The sequence below is a fragment of the Meleagris gallopavo genome, chromosome 4 (genome assembly GCF_905368555.1).
Source record: "Meleagris gallopavo chromosome 4, MGAL_WU_HG_1.1, whole genome shotgun sequence".
Taxonomy (NCBI): domain Eukaryota; kingdom Metazoa; phylum Chordata; class Aves; order Galliformes; family Phasianidae; genus Meleagris; species Meleagris gallopavo.
The window spans coordinates 29,600,938-29,618,888 of NC_139407.1; the positions used below are offsets into that span (position 1 = coordinate 29,600,938).

The 17,951-nt window shown below is 47.7% G+C and overlaps 1 protein-coding gene across 1 annotated transcript; it reads left to right on the forward strand.

Annotated features, from left to right (window-relative positions):
- Positions 1–11,675: 11,675 nt before the first annotated feature.
- Positions 11,676–14,209, forward strand: LOC100544806 (16 kDa beta-galactoside-binding lectin). Its single transcript, XM_003205665.5, has 4 exons — positions 11,676–11,827; positions 13,162–13,241; positions 13,365–13,536; positions 14,002–14,209. The coding sequence occupies exons 1-4, from the start codon at positions 11,819–11,821 to the stop codon at positions 14,143–14,145; spliced, it is 405 nt and encodes a 134-aa protein (XP_003205713.1). The 5' UTR covers positions 11,676–11,818; the 3' UTR covers positions 14,146–14,209.
- The last annotated feature ends 3,742 nt before the right edge of the window (positions 14,210–17,951 follow it).

Consider the following 17,951-nt stretch of genomic DNA (forward strand, 5'->3'; position numbering starts at 1 on the left):
AGCTTCAGGGAAGAAATTCAAAAAGAAAGAGGATTGTGAAGGGAGCAGAGCCAGGTGAGGGGATGGAACACGGGTATTTTGAGAACAGACATAAGGTTCCTTCCCCGAAGTGGTCCTTTCCCCTCCTCTCTCTTATGGGAAGTGCACTTCTGCCCCACAGTCATCTGTGACTTCTGCAGAATACGCTTTCCTCCCTTCATATCTCCAGTGTTACTGAGACAAAGACTGAGAAGCACAGCATTACCTTGGGATTCTCACTTTACAGCCTTTCCATGACCTTTCTCCATGACACAAATCCAAGTAGCGCTTTTTGTCTTCACTCTGCTGCTGACTTCGTCTGTCACCCTTTTCAGAGCAGCTGTCACTCCCCAGCAGCACTTCAGATCAGCAAGCTGACAAACCTGGGAAGTCATTGTAGGAACTTTATAGAGATGCCACAGTCCAGCTGCGTTCCCCAATTTTAAAGTTATAAAGTCACCCTTAGGAAGTGTTGGACTGCAAAGACCCTTTCCTACCAGATCCAGTGTGTCTTCACACTGCTTTGTTATCCTGGGATTGCTTAGGAGTTCTAAGACTGCTAAGACCAATAATATTGCACAGCTCTTGCACTGCACAGCTTTATGTGGAAGTTGGTCACTCCTTGTGGGAATAAGCATTTGCTTACTCTGCAGAGAGCTTCATTCTCCAGGTTTTCTGCTGGGGAAATAGGCACAGAAAAGGTGAAATTGATCTTTAGCACTCCGAGGATGGGAGGCGGAGTGATGTAGGCATCCTAGGTCCTGTACCCCAGCAGCAGCCCACTGTGAACACATTCGTATGCAGCCCAAGCACCTCTGCTTCAACATGCTCCTGCTCTCCTTGCTACCTACTCAGCCTGCCTGGCCCCTTCCATTTGGGTACACGTGGCTATTTCCTCATTGCAGGGAGATGTGGCTCCTGTGCTCACACCCAACCCAGGCATCTGATCTGCACCACCCTGAGACACAGAACTCTGCCCTCTCCTCACATCACTTTGGAAACATGCCTCCCTCTTCCTACAATAAAGTCCACCCTGCTGCTCCCCGTGCTTAACTCTGACAAACCAAAGAAGTGCTTATTCCCTTATAAAGGCCTTATAAAGTTGGTGTAAAGCTAAAAGTGCTATACCCTCTCTTCTCATCACCTCCCTGCTCCAGGGATGCGTGCTGCCACACCGGTTCAGCAGATTGCTAGAAGCAGGCAGCTCAGCAGAACTGGACGTTCGTCTGATCCATGGAACTTCTGCTAAGGTCTCAATTACGCTCCCTAATTGCAGCTCTGATTAGACTCATGCTGCAGCCTCACTAACAGAAGTTGTGCAGGTGAGCTGGCAGACTGATGCAATTCCTCAGCCTTTAACTGTCTTTGTTAGTCACAGACTGTCCTTTGCTCACAGGTCTTCATCACTTAAGCTTGGTGGAATGGCTTCTTAAAACCCACGCGTTGACAAGACCAGCACTTAAATCAGCAGTCATTTATGCTGAATGGTGTAAACCTCCATCAGACTCATATCTTACGATAGATTGAAGATAGGAAACTCCTCCCACCCAGGAAATGAAAGCTCTCCTTCTCGTGGAGCAACTTCCCACCTACAGACACACCAAATGAATGCTCAGCTTCCTAGTCAAGGAGCAGTACACTGGTAATCTCAGCTCATACATCCCAAAAAACTTTCATGCAATTAAAAGTGTTCTTTGGCAAAGCAGACAAGCAGCACAGTAGAGCACTGTTACTTTAAGCTAAGGATATCCTCTGTACCACACCTTTGTTAATCTATGACAGGATGAGAAGGAATAGTCTTAAGTTGCACCAGGAGAGGTTCAGGTTGGATATTAGGATAAATTTATGCTCAGAAGGAGTGGCCAAGTATTGGCACAGGCTGCCCAGGGAGGTGGTGGTGTTACCATCCTGGAGGTGTTCAAAAAATGTGGAGATGGGGCTCTGGAGGACACAATCAGTGGGCATGGTGGGGATGGGATGATGGTTGAACTAGGTGATCTTAAATGACTCTTCCCACCTTAATAATTCTATGATCCAAAGCAACAAGGAAGAGAGTGTACAAGATTAAAAATACACCCATCCAAGAATCCATCACAAAACTTACTTTGTTCTACTATGACAAATGCCATTTGGCTTAAATTATTTATACAGAACTTTGAAGTGGCTCTAAACAAGAAAACAAGCTCAGTTGCTGCTAGGTTTTGTTAAAGCTAGAATTTCTGATGCCAGGCACTGCAAGTAGAACCAGAGGGCACGTTAGCAGAAGGGGTTTTACAAGAAGAAACAATTAACTGCAACATTCTTCCATTGTCCACACAATTGCAATAAGGGATATAACTCCACACCTAAACAAAGTAATGTACCTATTCCCTTACAGTGCCTCAGTGCTGGATGTAGCCTGCTTAGAAGAAGGCTGCAAAGGCCTCCTTCCTACCCCTTGTCATGCTTTCTTTGTGAGGTCAGTTCTGGTAACTGACAGCAGTGCAGTGGGATAAGGAACTAATAAAAAAGAAAAGACGAAATTTCCCAGATGCTATTTTTTAGTTTAGTTAATACAGTTAGTCTTAGTTATATTAATTTTAAAGTAAAAAGAATTTTATCATTTTTAGGGAAAGCTTAAAAAGGGTATGGTTGAGGGGTAGGAGACTGCTGCAACAGAGCATGTTATTGCAGAATACATGAAAAAAGTTGTATAAAAGAAGGAAAATAACTGCTAGAGGGATAGAAAATGAAAATACATTAAAAATAGTTGAAAAAAAATTTTTTTTTTTAAGAGGAGCTGGATAGAGAAAAATAATTTGGTACCTTGCATTACCTAAGGGCTGGTTTCACCAGTTCTACTGGATGAGGCAAAGTCTTATGTAGCTGAGCATCCAGGGGCACCAGGTGCTATGGGCAGGAGGTATGGTGTTGAGGCACCGTGGTGATAACGGTGCCTGACCCTACACAGCAGTTACCAATGCAGCAGTCTGCCTGTAGGAATGGAACATCCTGCAAATCCTGTACTCCCTTCACTGGAGCAGACAGTCTGACCTGATAGAACAAACCTCATAACTGATAGCAGTTAGCAAAGGTGTTTTATAGGGTTTGATGTAGCTGTGAGTATTTCAGTGAAAGTGGAAACCACAAGAATCTACAGCACTGTGTCTCATGCCTGGACTCCCCAAACTTGGCAGGGACCAAATAGCTTTGCGCAGCCAAGTGCAGAGTGTTTGTTATCTTAGATTGTCCAAAGTCCACCTGGGAGTTGCATGCCAATGGGTAAACAGAAAAGATTGCTTAGTGTGAAGGGGAAGGTCCTGTGCCTCGTGTACAGAAAGGGCAAGAAAGTCCCAGGCTTTAACTGGGAGTGCACTGTTGCTACAGGGATGCAGAGCTCAGCTTCTTCCACCAACAAGCACTTCGCCCTTCTTATCTCCCTCGTGTTTCTCATGCTGCATTGTGAACCTATCTGCAGTGTGAGGATTTGGGCTATTCATTTATCAGGGGTAAAATGTGTAAAATGCATGGTGCTGCAGCCATTGCTGAGAGGGCTGACAGCAGTCTAGCAGTTCTGGCATCCCGTCCTTGACTACTAGCAGTCAGCACTTGATCTTTTGGTTTGCATTCTCCTGGCCCACAGACACAATGGGGAGCTGATAAGCATGAGGGCAGGGATTTTCTTCAGAGCCAGGTGCCTTGCTAGTGGCCAAGGTGTGGGGCTCAGAGCACAATGTATTTCAATGAGCCTGAGGGCAAATGATGTTGCTACATAGCCTGTAGGGCTCCAGCAGAGGCTGTGAAGAGACTGGGGTAGCAATTTTGCCCCCCCTACGTACCTACTCCATCCTCTTGCAGCTTCAGGCAGTGTCACACTGACACTGAAGGTGAAGCTTGAGTCTTGAATTATCTTTTTTTCTGGCTGATGGTTCACATGCCACAAGCACGTTGTCTTGTATTTGCTATTCCCAGCTCAGTTCTGCTCATTAGAGCACATGGGCAAAGACAAGAAATGTGTCAGGTAGGAGATGCTAATTTGCAGCAAGAGGCTGACAAAACTATCAGAAATCCCTAAATATAAAGCCTCTTCCAGGAAGGAGGGATAAGCAACGTTGTTTCATAACATATAGTATGTGTATGTCAAAACACATCTGTTTCCAGAAAAAGACAAGGAATTACATTGCACTGTAAAAGCTATCCATCTCTTTATCTCTTTGAGTAGACGTGGCTGAAGTGATTTTTGAAAACAGGCAAATAAATGTTTCTCCCAAGGCAGGGCAGCTTCTAGGCAAGTGGCTGTAATAAAGCCCATCCAGAGGAGGTCAGTAAGCCTGGCAGTGCTGCCTCCAAGGTAAAGACACAGATGGCATCGTTAAGGGAACTTACGCATTTTTCTTTGCATAAACAATAGAGCTGGCTTAGTCATCAGCTGAATGGCATGCTCAAGGAAAATGTTCATCTTTCTGTTCAGGAGTTATTTGCATCTGACTTTGATTTTTTGTCTTCTCGCTTTATAAATACTGAAAGGATGACTGAAGGAAACAGCTCACAACTCTCCCCTCTCCTTGCTTTCTGGTTCCTTCTTTACACCAAGCCTACTCTTCCTGATAGTGTCACCTGCTGACTTCAGATTGGATGGCTTTTTAGCTGCTGGGAGGACTGACAGTGGGGAGACTCTGGGGCTGCCAGTAGCAGCAGTGGGATCTCTGAAAACAGGGACTCTGGGTCCAAAGTGCTGACCTGCTTCATCTCCAGTGCTGCAATCTCCCCGAGGCACTCTGGAGAAGCTGCTTCTTTTTGAAGAAATAAAATGCCTTCAGATTTCCAGTGGTATGGAGTAGTTGTGCCGTGGCAGGAATGCCAGCAACCAGGCATTGCTCATGTGGTATCTGCTCCTCATGCTGACAGGCTTGGCTGGGCCCTTCCTGACATGTGGGGGTGACAAAACACCCATGCATACAGATGTAGTGTCCATACAAGTCCTATTCCTCCTGACTTGGCCAAGAGGAAGGGTACATACAGGGTGCTTCCCCTGGATTCTGATGTCTTGCAGATTTCTGTAGGTGTGATGCATGTTCATCCTTGGACTGAGGCTTCCAAAGCTGCTGTGGGATTCTGCCAGCCTCTCTCAGACAGCTGGCTATCTCCTGTAGAGGTGAGCAGAGTGCTGTACACCCACATACCATGGCAGGGCTGTGCCTTAGTGTCTTGGTGGAGTCTGTCAGGCTTTGCTGACTAATGTGGTGGCAGCAGCATCCAGTCTCACATGGGACTTGGGGGCACGGCTCAACCCATGCCAGAAGTCATCCTCACAATTTCCTGCTTCCTGTCAGTGTGAGAAACCCTGTCTGCCTTCCTTTCTCCTTGCATCCTACAGTGCTCGGGGCTCTCTGCTGCTTCAATTCATTGTGCTGTGGCTAGAAATTCTTTGTGGAGCTGCAAGCAAGATCACCACAGCCTTCAGGGGGTTTGGGAGCAGAGTTTTTGATCTGCCCACTGTGCTCAGTAATGATGTTCTTGCTTCCAAACAGAATTTGCTGGACTACCATGTGCAGGTATGCTTCCTAAGGTGTGTGTGTGTGTGTAGATACTCCCAACTGGCTTTGTTTGACCCGAGATGTCCCTTTCTAGCCACCTGAGAAGTGGACTGTCATCAACCACAGAAGGCAGGCAACCAGTTTGCCTTTGGTACTGATTTAAAGCCCAAGCCTGCTCTGTGTCTTATAAGAAGGTCCAGCAGCTTCCTGGAACATGTACAACAAAAGGCCAAACATGTACAGTGGCCTGTAAAGCCAGCCTGAATTGGGGCAATTCTCAGTGTCAGAATCTGCCACAACCACACTTGTATTTACTGCTGCTGGAGCCAAACTGGTAGGGGCAACTGTTTAAAATTTACAAAGTAGTTAAAATTCATTTTAGCAGCATGTGAAGCTCAGACCTGTGACATGCGTGGCACACAATCCTGCGTACTCGGTGTGCTGAGCGGATAGCAGCAGTATGAGGTGGCTGAAGATGTGCACTGCATGCTAATGACCATCCAGCTTGGCACTCTTGTGAAGAGGGGCTGGTAACATTGCTGCTGCTGTAATGTTACCATCACTGGAAGAAAACTGCAGAGGAGACATAGCTCTTTGAGATTGCTGCACATCAATAGCAGCAACACTTTCGGATTCCCCCCAGTGGTGCTCCTTAACCTGGGCACCGAAGAAATTTCCCAAGGAAATCTACAAACACTGGTGCTGATGCTCATTGAATCGTAGAATCACTGAGCCACAGAATCATTAAGGCTGGAAAAGACCTTTAAGATCAACCAGTCCAACTGCTGACCCATCCCGAGCATGCCCACTGTGTCCCTCAGTGCCACACCTCCAGGGGTAGTAATTCCACCACTTCCCAGGGCAGCAGCCTGTTCCAATACTTGACCACTCTTTCAGAGAATAAATTTTTCCTAATATCCAACCTGCAAGGAATATTGGCAGACCATCCTGTTAGCCCTGTGCAGAGAAGGTCAATGTGCTGTCTTTTTCACTTTTCCTCTGCTCCTTTTGCCTAAGAGACTCCTGGAACCTACAGCATCTCACCAGGTGCTGATGCTCTCTCTGCTAGGAGGAGGTCTATGGAGAGAAGCAACCCACAGACAGTTCCCAAACGTGATGACTTCTTGCCAGAATCCCCAGATATTCCTTTTTATACATCTTGTTTCTTGTGGCAGCACCATATGCAACACCCCTCAGCAGATCTCTGTTCTCAGGCAGATGTAACGCGGCTGCAGAGGTCTCACATTCCCAAACTGTAAGGCATTTTGTATGGGGATTAGCTGTTCTATTTTATAATGACAATAATAAGCTTTTATAGCTCTTCTTAGGACGCTTCCCTGCATTAATTTGATTTAACAATGATGAAAGCATTGTACTAAAGGGATCCAATAATGTTGGTCTTAAACCTGAGTTTAAGTCTTTGTTCACTGCACTTCAACACACAGAAGATTAGAGTTTGTGTTTGAAGCAAAGGAGCCCTCATGACACAAGACTTGATTCATGTAAAACTTAAGTCTGCTTGAGAAAACGCAGTGACGGAGAAGAGGGCAGGAAAGGTAAGAAGTTTCAACCCAAGGAGCATTATTTTGATTGCACTTCAGTATCTTGGGACTCTGAACCGTCAGTGTTAGTGGTTCTTCGAGGTCTGTTGCTAGTTTTTTTAAACAGCTTGCTCTTTGCAAGGCATTTTCCAAATATTGATTGACAATTTTCTCCTGCCTAAAACCTGAATTTGAAATATTGGTGCCAGCTTTAATACAATTCCTTTTCACTGTGTGGGTGGCTCAAAGGAGAGCAGTTCTGGCACACAAATGCCTTTGTGGGGAAGGAACTCCAGATGGTTTCAGTTTCTAAACCATTCTGGCATGCTGTATGTGCTGCATGACAGTCTAGAGGAGAGCTCTTTTACATTAGCCCAGCTTCAGGTTGGTGAGATGATTTGGTAGACAGAGGGCTGGCACACAAGGCTGAGTCCCATCCTGTTCCAAGTCAATGTGAGGCATTTTTCTCCTACTGATTTGAGCAAAGCTGCAAACGAAACTACTTCAGGGTCATTCAGTACACTGCCTTGCAGGTTTTGCATAATTAGTTATGTAAAGAAAGCCAAGCCTTAAAAAACAGTAGAAAGGAGAAATCACAAAAAGGCCACCAGACATTGCTTTCCTCAGCTGCTCAGAGAAAACAAAGATGTAGCCTGTACCTTCCTCTATATGGAAAAGGTGGGAAGTGATGCAGCTTTTGCTTGCTCAAGTTTCCCTGCAGCTCTCAAGACAACCTGAGCAACGTGTAATGAGTGGGAAGTGCTGCTGTCCTACTGAGGTATCCCAGGGAAGAAGTGTTTTAGGGTGTAATCCCTCTCGCAAAGGTTTGCAATGTGGCCATAGCTGACAAATGTAAAGGTAACACTGCTGAAAATAAATGCCACAAATTGTCAGAGTTGACGGACCTCTAGAAAACACCTGCTTGCAGAGTTGACTGGGTTTGTCCTGTGTAATGTGCATCTTGGACCCTGAATTGGTAAGAAATGGGAAAAGGGGTGGCCCAGCAGGGGGAGGTGCAGCATAACAGTGCTGGATTCATAAGTGAGCTCAGAGTAGCAGGGACCTCTAATGAGCAAATGTAAGCAGCTCCTCAGAGATGCAGGAATAAGCGCTGAGGAGGTGTTTGCCATTTGCATGTTTATAAGGTATGCTAAAGTGAAATGAACCTCAAAAGACAAAGCCGCAGTTCTAGGTGGAGAGCAACTCGCTCCCATTGGATCTGCTCCACCAAGAGATGAACGTAGGGATTGTCAGCTGGAGTCAGTGGTAATGAGGGAAATAAATATGTTGAGGCTTACTTAAAATCCCACTGAAGAGATCAGCGAAATCCTTTCATCACTCAGTGAGAAAGTGCAAGACGTTCTTTATAATTAACTTACTTTCTAATTAACTTAGAATAGAGGTGCTTCCCTTTTAATAGAGGGGAAGCTGAAATCCGGAAGCGACCTGGAATAAATTGCTGCAGTGGTATGTGGCCATGCAGCCCCAGCGAGCATCCCCAGTGGCCTGGGCCTTCAGCCCCTCCTCCAGCACAGCCTTTCCTCAGCAGAAATACCCAGGAAGGCTCTGCGCCTCCCGAGCTTTGTCTTTCCCAGAGCTGGGTGAAGTTGGGTGCTCAGCCCCACCAAAATCAGTGTTTTCCTGTAGCATGCAATTTTTAATGACGTGAGTCATTAGCCAGAGAGAGGACTCGCCAAGGGCTAGGGTGTATTTTCTCTCGCAGAAGATTAAAAAGAGCAATAATCAGCATGCTGCATCTGTTTGGCATTTACATTTTTTAAAGCAAATCTGGGTGATTTCTGGAGACTGTTAGGAGAAAATCAGACTGGCCAGTTTTCTGCCTCCAGTCTGTATGAATGAAATGATAAACTAAGAGCTGGAGCTGGACACTGAGTGCTGGCTGGGCCTCCTGCTCTCAAGAGTGAGCCTCCAGGCCTGGCTGCTGGGAGGACACCCTTAATTAACCGTCCTGAGAAAACTCCTCCAGGCATCACCCTCTAAAAGAGCAGGAGATGACTGCCTCTCCCTGCCTCTGCCACAGCTGCTTCGCAGGTGCACCTCCTCCCCAAAAATTTGCAGATAGCAGGAGCTCTAAGGGCCTACATGCATGGTGATTCCCATGAGTACCCCATGAGATACCCATGAATTGGGCATCTCAGCACTGGTGTCTCAGACTAAAGTTTGGCTGATTTTGCAAAGTGTGGAACTGTCAGTGCTCTAATTCATAAGGTTGGTGCTCTAATTCATTAAGGTTGGAGAGATATCGAAGACCACCCAGTCCAACCCCCAACCCATCCCTACCACGCTCATTGACAGTGTTCCTCAGTACCACATCTCCACATTTCTTGAACATCTTCAGGGATGGTGACTGCACCATCTTCTTGGGCAGCCTATGTCACTGCACCACTCTTTTAGAGAAGAAGTGTTTCCTAATATCCAGCCTGAACTTTCCCAGCACAACTTGAGGAGGCCATTATCTTCTGTCCTATCACTGTTGTCAGGGAGAAGAGGCTGACTCCCATCCAGCCACAGCCTCCTTTCTGGGAGTTGTATAGAGCCATAAGGTCTCTCCTGAGCCTCTTCTCCAGACTAAACAATCCCAGTTCCCTCAGCCACTCCCTATAAGACTTGTGCTCCTGATCTTTCACAGCTTTTTTGCCCTTCTTTGTAGTGAGGGGCTGAAAACTGAGCACAGTACTCAAGGTGCAGCTCATCAGTGCTGAGTACACAGGGATGATCACCTCCCTGCTCTTGCTGATTGCACCATTTCTGATACAAGCCAAGATGTCATTGGCCTTCTTGGCCACCTGGGCACACTGCTGGCTTATGTTCAGCTGGATACAACTAACACCCCCAGATCTTTTTCCTCTGCACAGCTTTCCAGCCATTCTGCTCCCAGCCCTTAGTATTGCATGGGGCAAGGCCCAAGGGTTTGCTGCTAACGCAGCCTGGCAGCCAGTGCAGAGCATTCAAGAAAAGCTGACAGTGCAATTTCTGTATTATTAGACAGATACATCACTATCTGAACAAAAGGACCAGAGTAGAACACACCAGGCCAGAAAAGCAGCTCACAAAACGTGCATTTCAGAAGGGGAATTGGAATGGACAACACTAAAGCCCCACTTGCCAGCAGCTCAGTCTCCAGAAATAACGCTGCAGCACTGAAAGGAGGAGAAGTCTCCAGGGGTTTCGCAAAGCTGAATGGAAAACAAACACAAAAACCCAACCGACCAAACAAAATTTGTTCAACCCCTCACACGTGGCAGCCAGCAGGGCAACAGCTGTACACAAGCATGGAAAGGAGGCGACTAAAGCCTCTCTCCAACACGTGATTGATCCCGTTAACATCATGCTAGGAACTGGGGTAAGCTTAAGGTGGAATTTCTGTGGCTTGCTCTGGGCTGTCTGTGCTGGAGCCTGCTCCTGGTGCTGTTTGCCATAGGCTCTGGCTCTGTGCTAGCAGTTACTTCGTGGCTTCCGTGTGGCCCCTGCATAAATATGGGATAGCCAGAGAGCTATCTGGAGGCCAGAGGAGACATGGGATTTTTCCTCTGGTACCTTTAGTCAGCATTTTGCCCTCTTTCATACACTTCAGTTGCAGGGCTCCAATCCAGGCTTGTGACTTTCTAGCTGAAAATGCAGCTGAGCTTTGGCTGGCCTAGAGTCATACAGGCTGTTGAAATGCCACGTGAATGTTCAGGAATGGGTGCGCAGATATTTGGGGCAGGGTAGTGTCAGGAGTTGGGGTGCTGTCGGTGTAACAGCAAGCACAGTCTGCTGAAGGTTCCACAGCCTCCTGCAGGGCAGCGTGTCTCCTTTGCTACTCAGTCATAAGCAGCCCTTCCTGGCACTATCTACAGATATGTATCTCACAGGCCAGCCAAGGCTCAACCAGGTAACATGCTGCCTCTATACAAAGCTCTGACTGCAGTTTTGCAAGCAGAGCTGTGAATCTGCATGCCACTAACATCACTTCCTGCAGGAGGGAAACTGAGGCACAGAGGATCCTGCTGAGCAGGCAGTGGGGATCCGCTAGAACAGCCTCGGTCCTGCCTCTCCATCTGCCAACAGTGTTTCTCTTTTTCCTTCTAGAGTCTGGAATGGAACCAGTGGGATCATACTGCTTCTCAAATGCTGCAGCCTGAGTTCTCGCACCAAGCAGTGCCCCACACATACAGCACTAACTTAGAGATACTTTCAACCACTGGCGTTGCCACAGTTAGGTTGCACTGAACTGCAGGCAGCGACGTTTCATACCCAGGAACTCCCAACTGCCCTTTGCAAGCACAAGGCTGTGCCTGAGTGTGAGCACACACGTACTCTCAGAAGCTGGGAGCAGTAACATGAGGACTCCAACCCAGATTTCAGGCAGGGATCACCTAACAAAAAGCAGCCACCTCGCTGCAGGCACAGAGCCATGGGACCAGAGCCAACATACACTGCTGCCTAGCAGCTAAAAGGGCTTACAGGAAGGATTTCTAGGATCATGCAGAAGCAAACAATCACTGGCTTCAAAAATCACACACATCCTGCCCACAAAGAACAATATCAATCACAATCTCCCACTGCCTACTTTAAATGGCTGGAAAAGCTCCAGCTCCCAGACAGCTGCAACTGATCCCCTTCTTGCCCCCCCCACATCTCCCCCCCATCATGTGATGGTCCTGCCCAAGTGATTTAAGCTGCTGGAGCCGAGCGCTGAGTCACGTTTGCTGTGGAGCAGGGGCTTGGGGCGTCTGCAGGATGGAGCAAGTGAGTGCCCCAGGCAGGACTTGGGGGGTGGCTGCCTGTGGGTTCTGGGTCGGTGCCAGGGGGAGGAGGAGACAAGGATTAGGCGAGAGGAAGTGCTGGGCTGATATGAGGCTGCGGGAGGAACAGCTAGGGCCGACTGGCTGTGTTTCTTTTCTAGCGTGTTACTTAAGTAGAGAAGCTGTCTTAGAGCATGTTTTATTTTAAAGTTTTGAGATCATCTGCAGCTTACAGTTTGAATATCCTTTCTTTCTTTAATTTTTCCTTTTCGAAAAAAATGCATTTTGGATCCAGGGCTGTGTTAAGCTTGTGTAACAGCAGAAGGAAGGAGGGCTGTGTGTGCTGACCCCATGCTGGCACCGTGCCTATTTTTTTGACTGTACCACAAACAGAGCCACAAGGCAGTGCTGTAGTGATAAGCAGTTTGGTGGCTATGGGGACCTGATCCCATTAGCCTCGTCCTTGGGCACAGTAGTGAGCACGCATGAAGACTTGCACTGTGTCAGTTGAGTGACTGTCTCAAAGGGCCCTGAGCTCTGGAGCAGCCCACAGTTACCAGCCACTGGTCATGCAAGAAGAACCAGCCCACATAAGTAAAGTAACCAAATGGAAGTTCATTTCCCTGTCTTATCTGCCATGTGGTTGGGCTCCATACTATTGCAGCTGGGCCTGGAAACACAGGAACTGAAGCATGGTTTGGGTTAAACCTAACCACACCAACAGCATCTTCCTCTTAGCTGAAGGAGGTGGGGATTTTACCTGCTATTTTGGGGGTGTGTGGCTGGAGAAGTGAATAATCTGGCTCTGGGAGTGGCCACATCATCTGGCTCTTTAGCCCCACAGGAGCTTCCCTAGGTATGTTCATTTGGCTCTGCTGGGCTGCAGCCAGAAGCAGGCTCTACCAACTCCTCTGTACACATCTAGGTTAAACCATCAGATATTTTGGGTGGCCTCTGTAGGGTGGAGATCTGCCTGGAGAAGGGACACAGTGTTACAAAAGCTAACTGCTATTAATTCTGTGCTAACGGCTGCTGCTAAGTGAGGCTGTCCTTTGTAGCAGCTGGTAGATTAGCTGCTCAGTCCACCCCTGTCGTCATTGCAGTGGTTAAAACTACCTCCCCATGAGTTTGTGCCGCTCAGCGGGGTGACAGCGCAGCACTGGTGGCTGTGACCTGGGATTCTCCAGCAAGTGGCTGAGGCAGCGTGGCTGGTGCAACCCTGGCTCTAGCACTGAATGGCAATGGCCCTTGGGTCTGTGGGATCTGGTTTGTGCCTCACACCAGGCAGGGCTGGTGGGCTGTCCTTGGGATGCTGAGCCCTGTGGTTTGGTTCTACAGGGATTGGTTGTTACCCAGCTGGATGTACAGCCTGGAGAGTGTGTCAAGGTCAAAGGGAAGATCCCATCTGATGCCAAAGGGTGAGTGAAGAGATGGTTTGGAGGCTCCTGCCTTCCCAGGGGCTGACAGAGCTCCTACTGGGTTCAGCCTGTTTGCACTTGGTAGCTGGGCATTTCCTCATCACTACCTCTCCATCTCCCCAGGTTTTCTGTGAATGTAGGGAAGGACAGCAGCACCCTCATGCTTCATTTCAATCCTCGCTTTGACTGCCACGGAGATGTCAACACTGTTGTGTGCAACTCGAAGGAGGATGGCATGTGGGGAGAGGAGGACAGGAAGGCTGACTTCCCCTTTCAGCATGGCGACAAGGTTGAGGTGAGGTGCCAGGGGTCTGTGCAAGGCCCTGACACAATGTACTGGTGGGCTGAGGGCAATTTTTCTAATGCTACCAGGTGGAGAAGGGGCAGGTATGGAAAGGAAGCTAGGCAAGGGAAGAATACTGCAGCTGACCAACTGCCTGGACTGGTCTGAGTCAATGCCCAACAGCTCAGCTGTGTTCAGTGCCTCACTCTGGCCTTGCTCTGTAAGGTGTGCAAGTAAGAGCAATTAAAACATTGACCTGTGATTCAGATGGAGCTACCTTATCCCCTAGTTGCAGAAGCTCAGGACTGACCTTGGGCAGAGCAAACCAGCTTCGCCCTTTCACTTCAGCACTGAGCTAGCAGGCATTGTCTTGACCACCTGTGGACATCTCAGTTGTCCTGCACTCACTGATCAGGCAGAGGGGAGCCTGCCTTGTGACCTGCATGTGCTAGCCTTCCTTCTTGTGGTTCCTTACAGATCTGTATCTCCTTTGATGCGGCAGAGGTCAAGGTGAAGGTGCCTGAAGTGGAGTTTGAGTTTCCCAATCGGCTGGGCATGGAGAAAATTCAATATCTGGCTGTGGAGGGTGACTTTAAAGTGAAAGCTATTAAGTTCAGCTAACTGCTATAGCTTGTTTTTTGTTTTCTTTTCCCCTGCATAGTGAAATAAACGCAAACTTGCCATGGCTGCTTTCTCTGCTGTTTTCTGCTCTAATCTGCTTGCTCGTGTGTGTGCTATGGAGGTGGGCACTGGGAAAGGGTATGTGTCCACCTATATGCTCATCTACACTGCTGCTTTGCAGCTGCTGTTGAGCTGGTCCACACAGCTGGCAAAGTATAACCTACTGTGACCTGAGCTCCTGTAGCAATAGGTTCTCCTTTAACCCTGTTTGCTGCAGTGAGTGGTCTCTGGTTGTTTGCTTCCCAGATTCTGGGGTTAGTCCCTGGCTGCTGTGACAGAGAAGCTCTAACAAGTATGTGTTAGGCATGCCTTGTGTCATCCCTGTCCAGGGAGCGCTACTCCATCCTCCTTGCTGGAGAGATACAGGGCATGGCTTGTGCTTTTGCAGAAAGCTCTGCTCTCTAAGAAAATGGTTTGACGTGTTGCAGGCTGGCACTAAAGAGTAGGCAAATTTAGTGAACTGCACATGGTGGGGAAGAGACAGGAGTGATGGGCGAGACCTGAGGTGTCTCTGCCACTTCACAAACTGTGGTCTTCATCAAACTACTGTCAGAGTCCCAGTGATACAGTCAGTAGCTTAGTTACATGGCAGGTAGATTCCTAGAAGTATTGGATCCTGAATGTACCAAGCACAACTACTGAATTGTCTCTTCCTCTTGAAACCTCTTGCTCTGCTCATGTGATGCCTTGGAGTGTGTCTGCTACAGTTATTCCCAAGCTGCCTGCTAGCATGTCCAGACAGGGCTTGCCATAGCATTTGAGAACCTAATGAGAGAGAATGGATCGCTGCCCACTGAGTGTGAGGAGCCTAGATGTGGGGCTGTCCCTGTGGCTGTCACAGCTGTGACAGTCACGCCCTCAGTTGTGCTGGCGTGAGGTGCTGCCTTAGCCAAATACTGCTGAAGTGGTGAAATTTGATCCCTGTTGGCTAAACTCTGACAACAGGGCTGTTATGGTCCAGGCTGTATTTGCAGTTATTTGGAACAGCTGAGTAGCCAGGCCAGCTGCTGGGGAAAGGAAGTAAGCCTCTGCAGAGTATTTCAGCCATTTGAATGCCTTTTATGGGGAGGCTGGCCTGGCCTGTACTGTGGCAGCTGCCCCAGAGCTGGGGAATCTGTGAGGTGACTTGCTTTGGAGGTGGTTTTACTGATAACCTTTTCTCTCTGTTTCCTGGAAACTCCATCATGGAGGCCAGAAGGACACGGACCATAGCTATGTCTTGCCAGTTACCTTGTCGGCATAGACATGGTGATGCAGCTCCTCCTATTTAGTCTCCAGAACGGATGTAGCTCATAACAGTGAGGGACTGGCAGTGTGCAAATGAGCAGGATGCTTTCTGGGCACTTGTCTCTTCCTGGGCAGCACGCGTGTCTGGAGAACACCCACTAGAAGACTCTGCTGCACTGACCAATTTCAGCAGAAGTTTCTATTCTGGATGTGGTGGGAAGGTTTAGAAGGGGTTGCTGTAATCACTGTCCTTTGTGGGTGCAGGGTACAGGTAGGGTACATGTATCTCTGCACTGCAGAAGCCTGGCTATGCTGTGGGGCTACCTCTTCTGAACTGGACAGAGGCACAGATAATGGTACTTAACATTTTGGTTCTGCATATGCTACATTACACAGAACCATAGAAAGGCTCATGCTTTGCCCTGTCAAGTAAATCTAGAGGTTTGGTGGCTTTTCTGTTTGTTTGTTTTAAGGTTACTGATAATTTTTGGTGGGAGAGTAGGGAGAAATGGCTTTTGTTTTGTTTCCCTTATTTCCTGTCATTTAATGTCTGAAGGTATACTAAATTTTAAAGTATTCAAACTATCAGAAGTACAAAGCCCTTACTTCACAGAGGGATGTAGACCTTAAAGCTGGTCCCCCTGGCTGCTCCAGTTAGGGGAGGTATGTGTCTGTCAGCATGGACAAGAGTAAAGCTGATCTCACTTCTTGCCTGTTCTCATTTCTAGGTAGGCTCAAAGTACAAATGGGGGCTGTCCCCCTCCTATACTTTCCTCAGCAGTTACTTAGGCTTATCCTGCTTTCTAACTAAAGAGACCACAGGAGAAAAGGGAGGAAGAAAGTCTTCACCAGTTCTTCCTTTTGTTCTCCCACATCCCAGATCTATAAATGCTCCTGGTCCTACAAGTGACGCTGGTAAAAAGGCAGAATAAACGTGAAGTGTCCTAGCTGGCTTCTAGAGTTATAAGAAGATTTCACCTCTGTTAGAAAGACCAGAAAAACAAGAATGACGTGCCGTGCTGCAGACAGAAGATGCCAGTGAATTTAAAATGTCTTGTTCCTGCTAAGTATACCTTCCTTGAAATGCATGCTGCACTTGGCTTTTTCAGTATCCTTGGGAACCTGAGCCCTGCTTGCTCTGGGGAGGAGCTGAAAAGCACAGCCAGCATGGCCTAAGAGTGTGCCTTTTCTATTTAAATCCTGTCAAGTCTGTTGCCAGTCATTCAGTCCAGCAACACTTCCCAGAGGAACCAACAGCCTACAGGTTGTCCAAGCACTGAGATCAGGAGGTGGAGGAAAACCCTGATTCCTGCTTCTGCTGAATCCTTTAAGTTTGCTATATTCAAGTCAGCTTCCATTCCTGTCTTTTCACCAGAAATCAAAGCTGTAGCACTTTCTTGCCTTACAGCATCATGGAGAGGCATAAAGGGGCCTTGAAGACCCTGAAAAACAGCTGCGAGACTGCTATAATGAACACAGAACAAGTACAGATGAAGATGTACATTATCACCTCACTTAAAGAAAAAATAGAACAAATGCTCAACATTCTGTGCAGGGCCTGAAAGAGTAGTGATGGGCAAGACAGACCATCAGCCAGCTTTGTCTTCTCAAAAATAACTTGTTCCTGAGCTGTTCACACTAACATTGCTTGACAGAAATAGGCCACGCAACTGACTTTGTAGCTATGCAAGTGTGCATGTAGCCCTCTTCAACACAGCCTCGAAAGACAGCTGCAGGACACTGCACCTAGAAATGGGGGATGGTGTATGTGCAGTGTCTGCAAGGTGAAAGCTGAGGAAGCCAATGGGCAGTCCAGGTTGTGGTAGGGCATGAGGAGAGAGTTGGCTCACTTCCCATTTAGCTTATGTCTTTACAGCAAAAATAGGTGAATTTGTTTCTTTCCAACAACAGACTTATAAGAATGCAACTGACATGTGCTGTGCAAAATGAGAAGGTGATCTCCAGTCAGTTTTTGGAAAAGTACTGGGTATGCTGACAGCTATGTTTGTTCTTTATCTGCTCATCTCCTGCTCCCATGGCCCTGCTCCTGATTTTTACAAGGCAGTGAGAAATTCTACCACTCATTTACTTTTAGAAATTCAGTTTCAAACTGTAAGCTGCATTGCCTGATAACTGCTTCCCTTTCTGAGGCTGAGCACTGGAGGTCTTTGCTACACAATTCCCCTTTTTTGTACTATGATGGTTGTCTAAGCATTTCTTAAGGGATATGGCAAGCACCTGGCTGCCACCACTGTACCAGCACACTGTGTTGACAGTCCTGGACACAGGCACAACCATGTTCCTCACGTGAAGACCCCCGCTTGTGCAAACCAAACCCCTGCTCTCTGCCAAGCTGCAACATATTTCCTTCCCCTCAGCTCCTGCCTAGTTGTTCCACAGTGGGTGCAAACAGACAGGTGCAGGCTGCAAAGCCTTCCTCCATGGTGAGAAACACAAATTTGTACACACTCACATTTTTCAGCAGGCTCCAGAGCGATATGAACATCTCCCAGCAGTGC

Coding starts and splice junctions, on each gene's coding strand:
- LOC100544806 (XM_003205665.5), top strand. Junction 13,242..13,364: donor ATCCCATCTGATGCCAAAGG/GTGAGTGAAGAG, acceptor CCATCTCCCCAG/GTTTTCTGTGAATGTAGGGA. Junction 13,537..14,001: donor AGCATGGCGACAAGGTTGAG/GTGAGGTGCCAG, acceptor GGTTCCTTACAG/ATCTGTATCTCCTTTGATGC.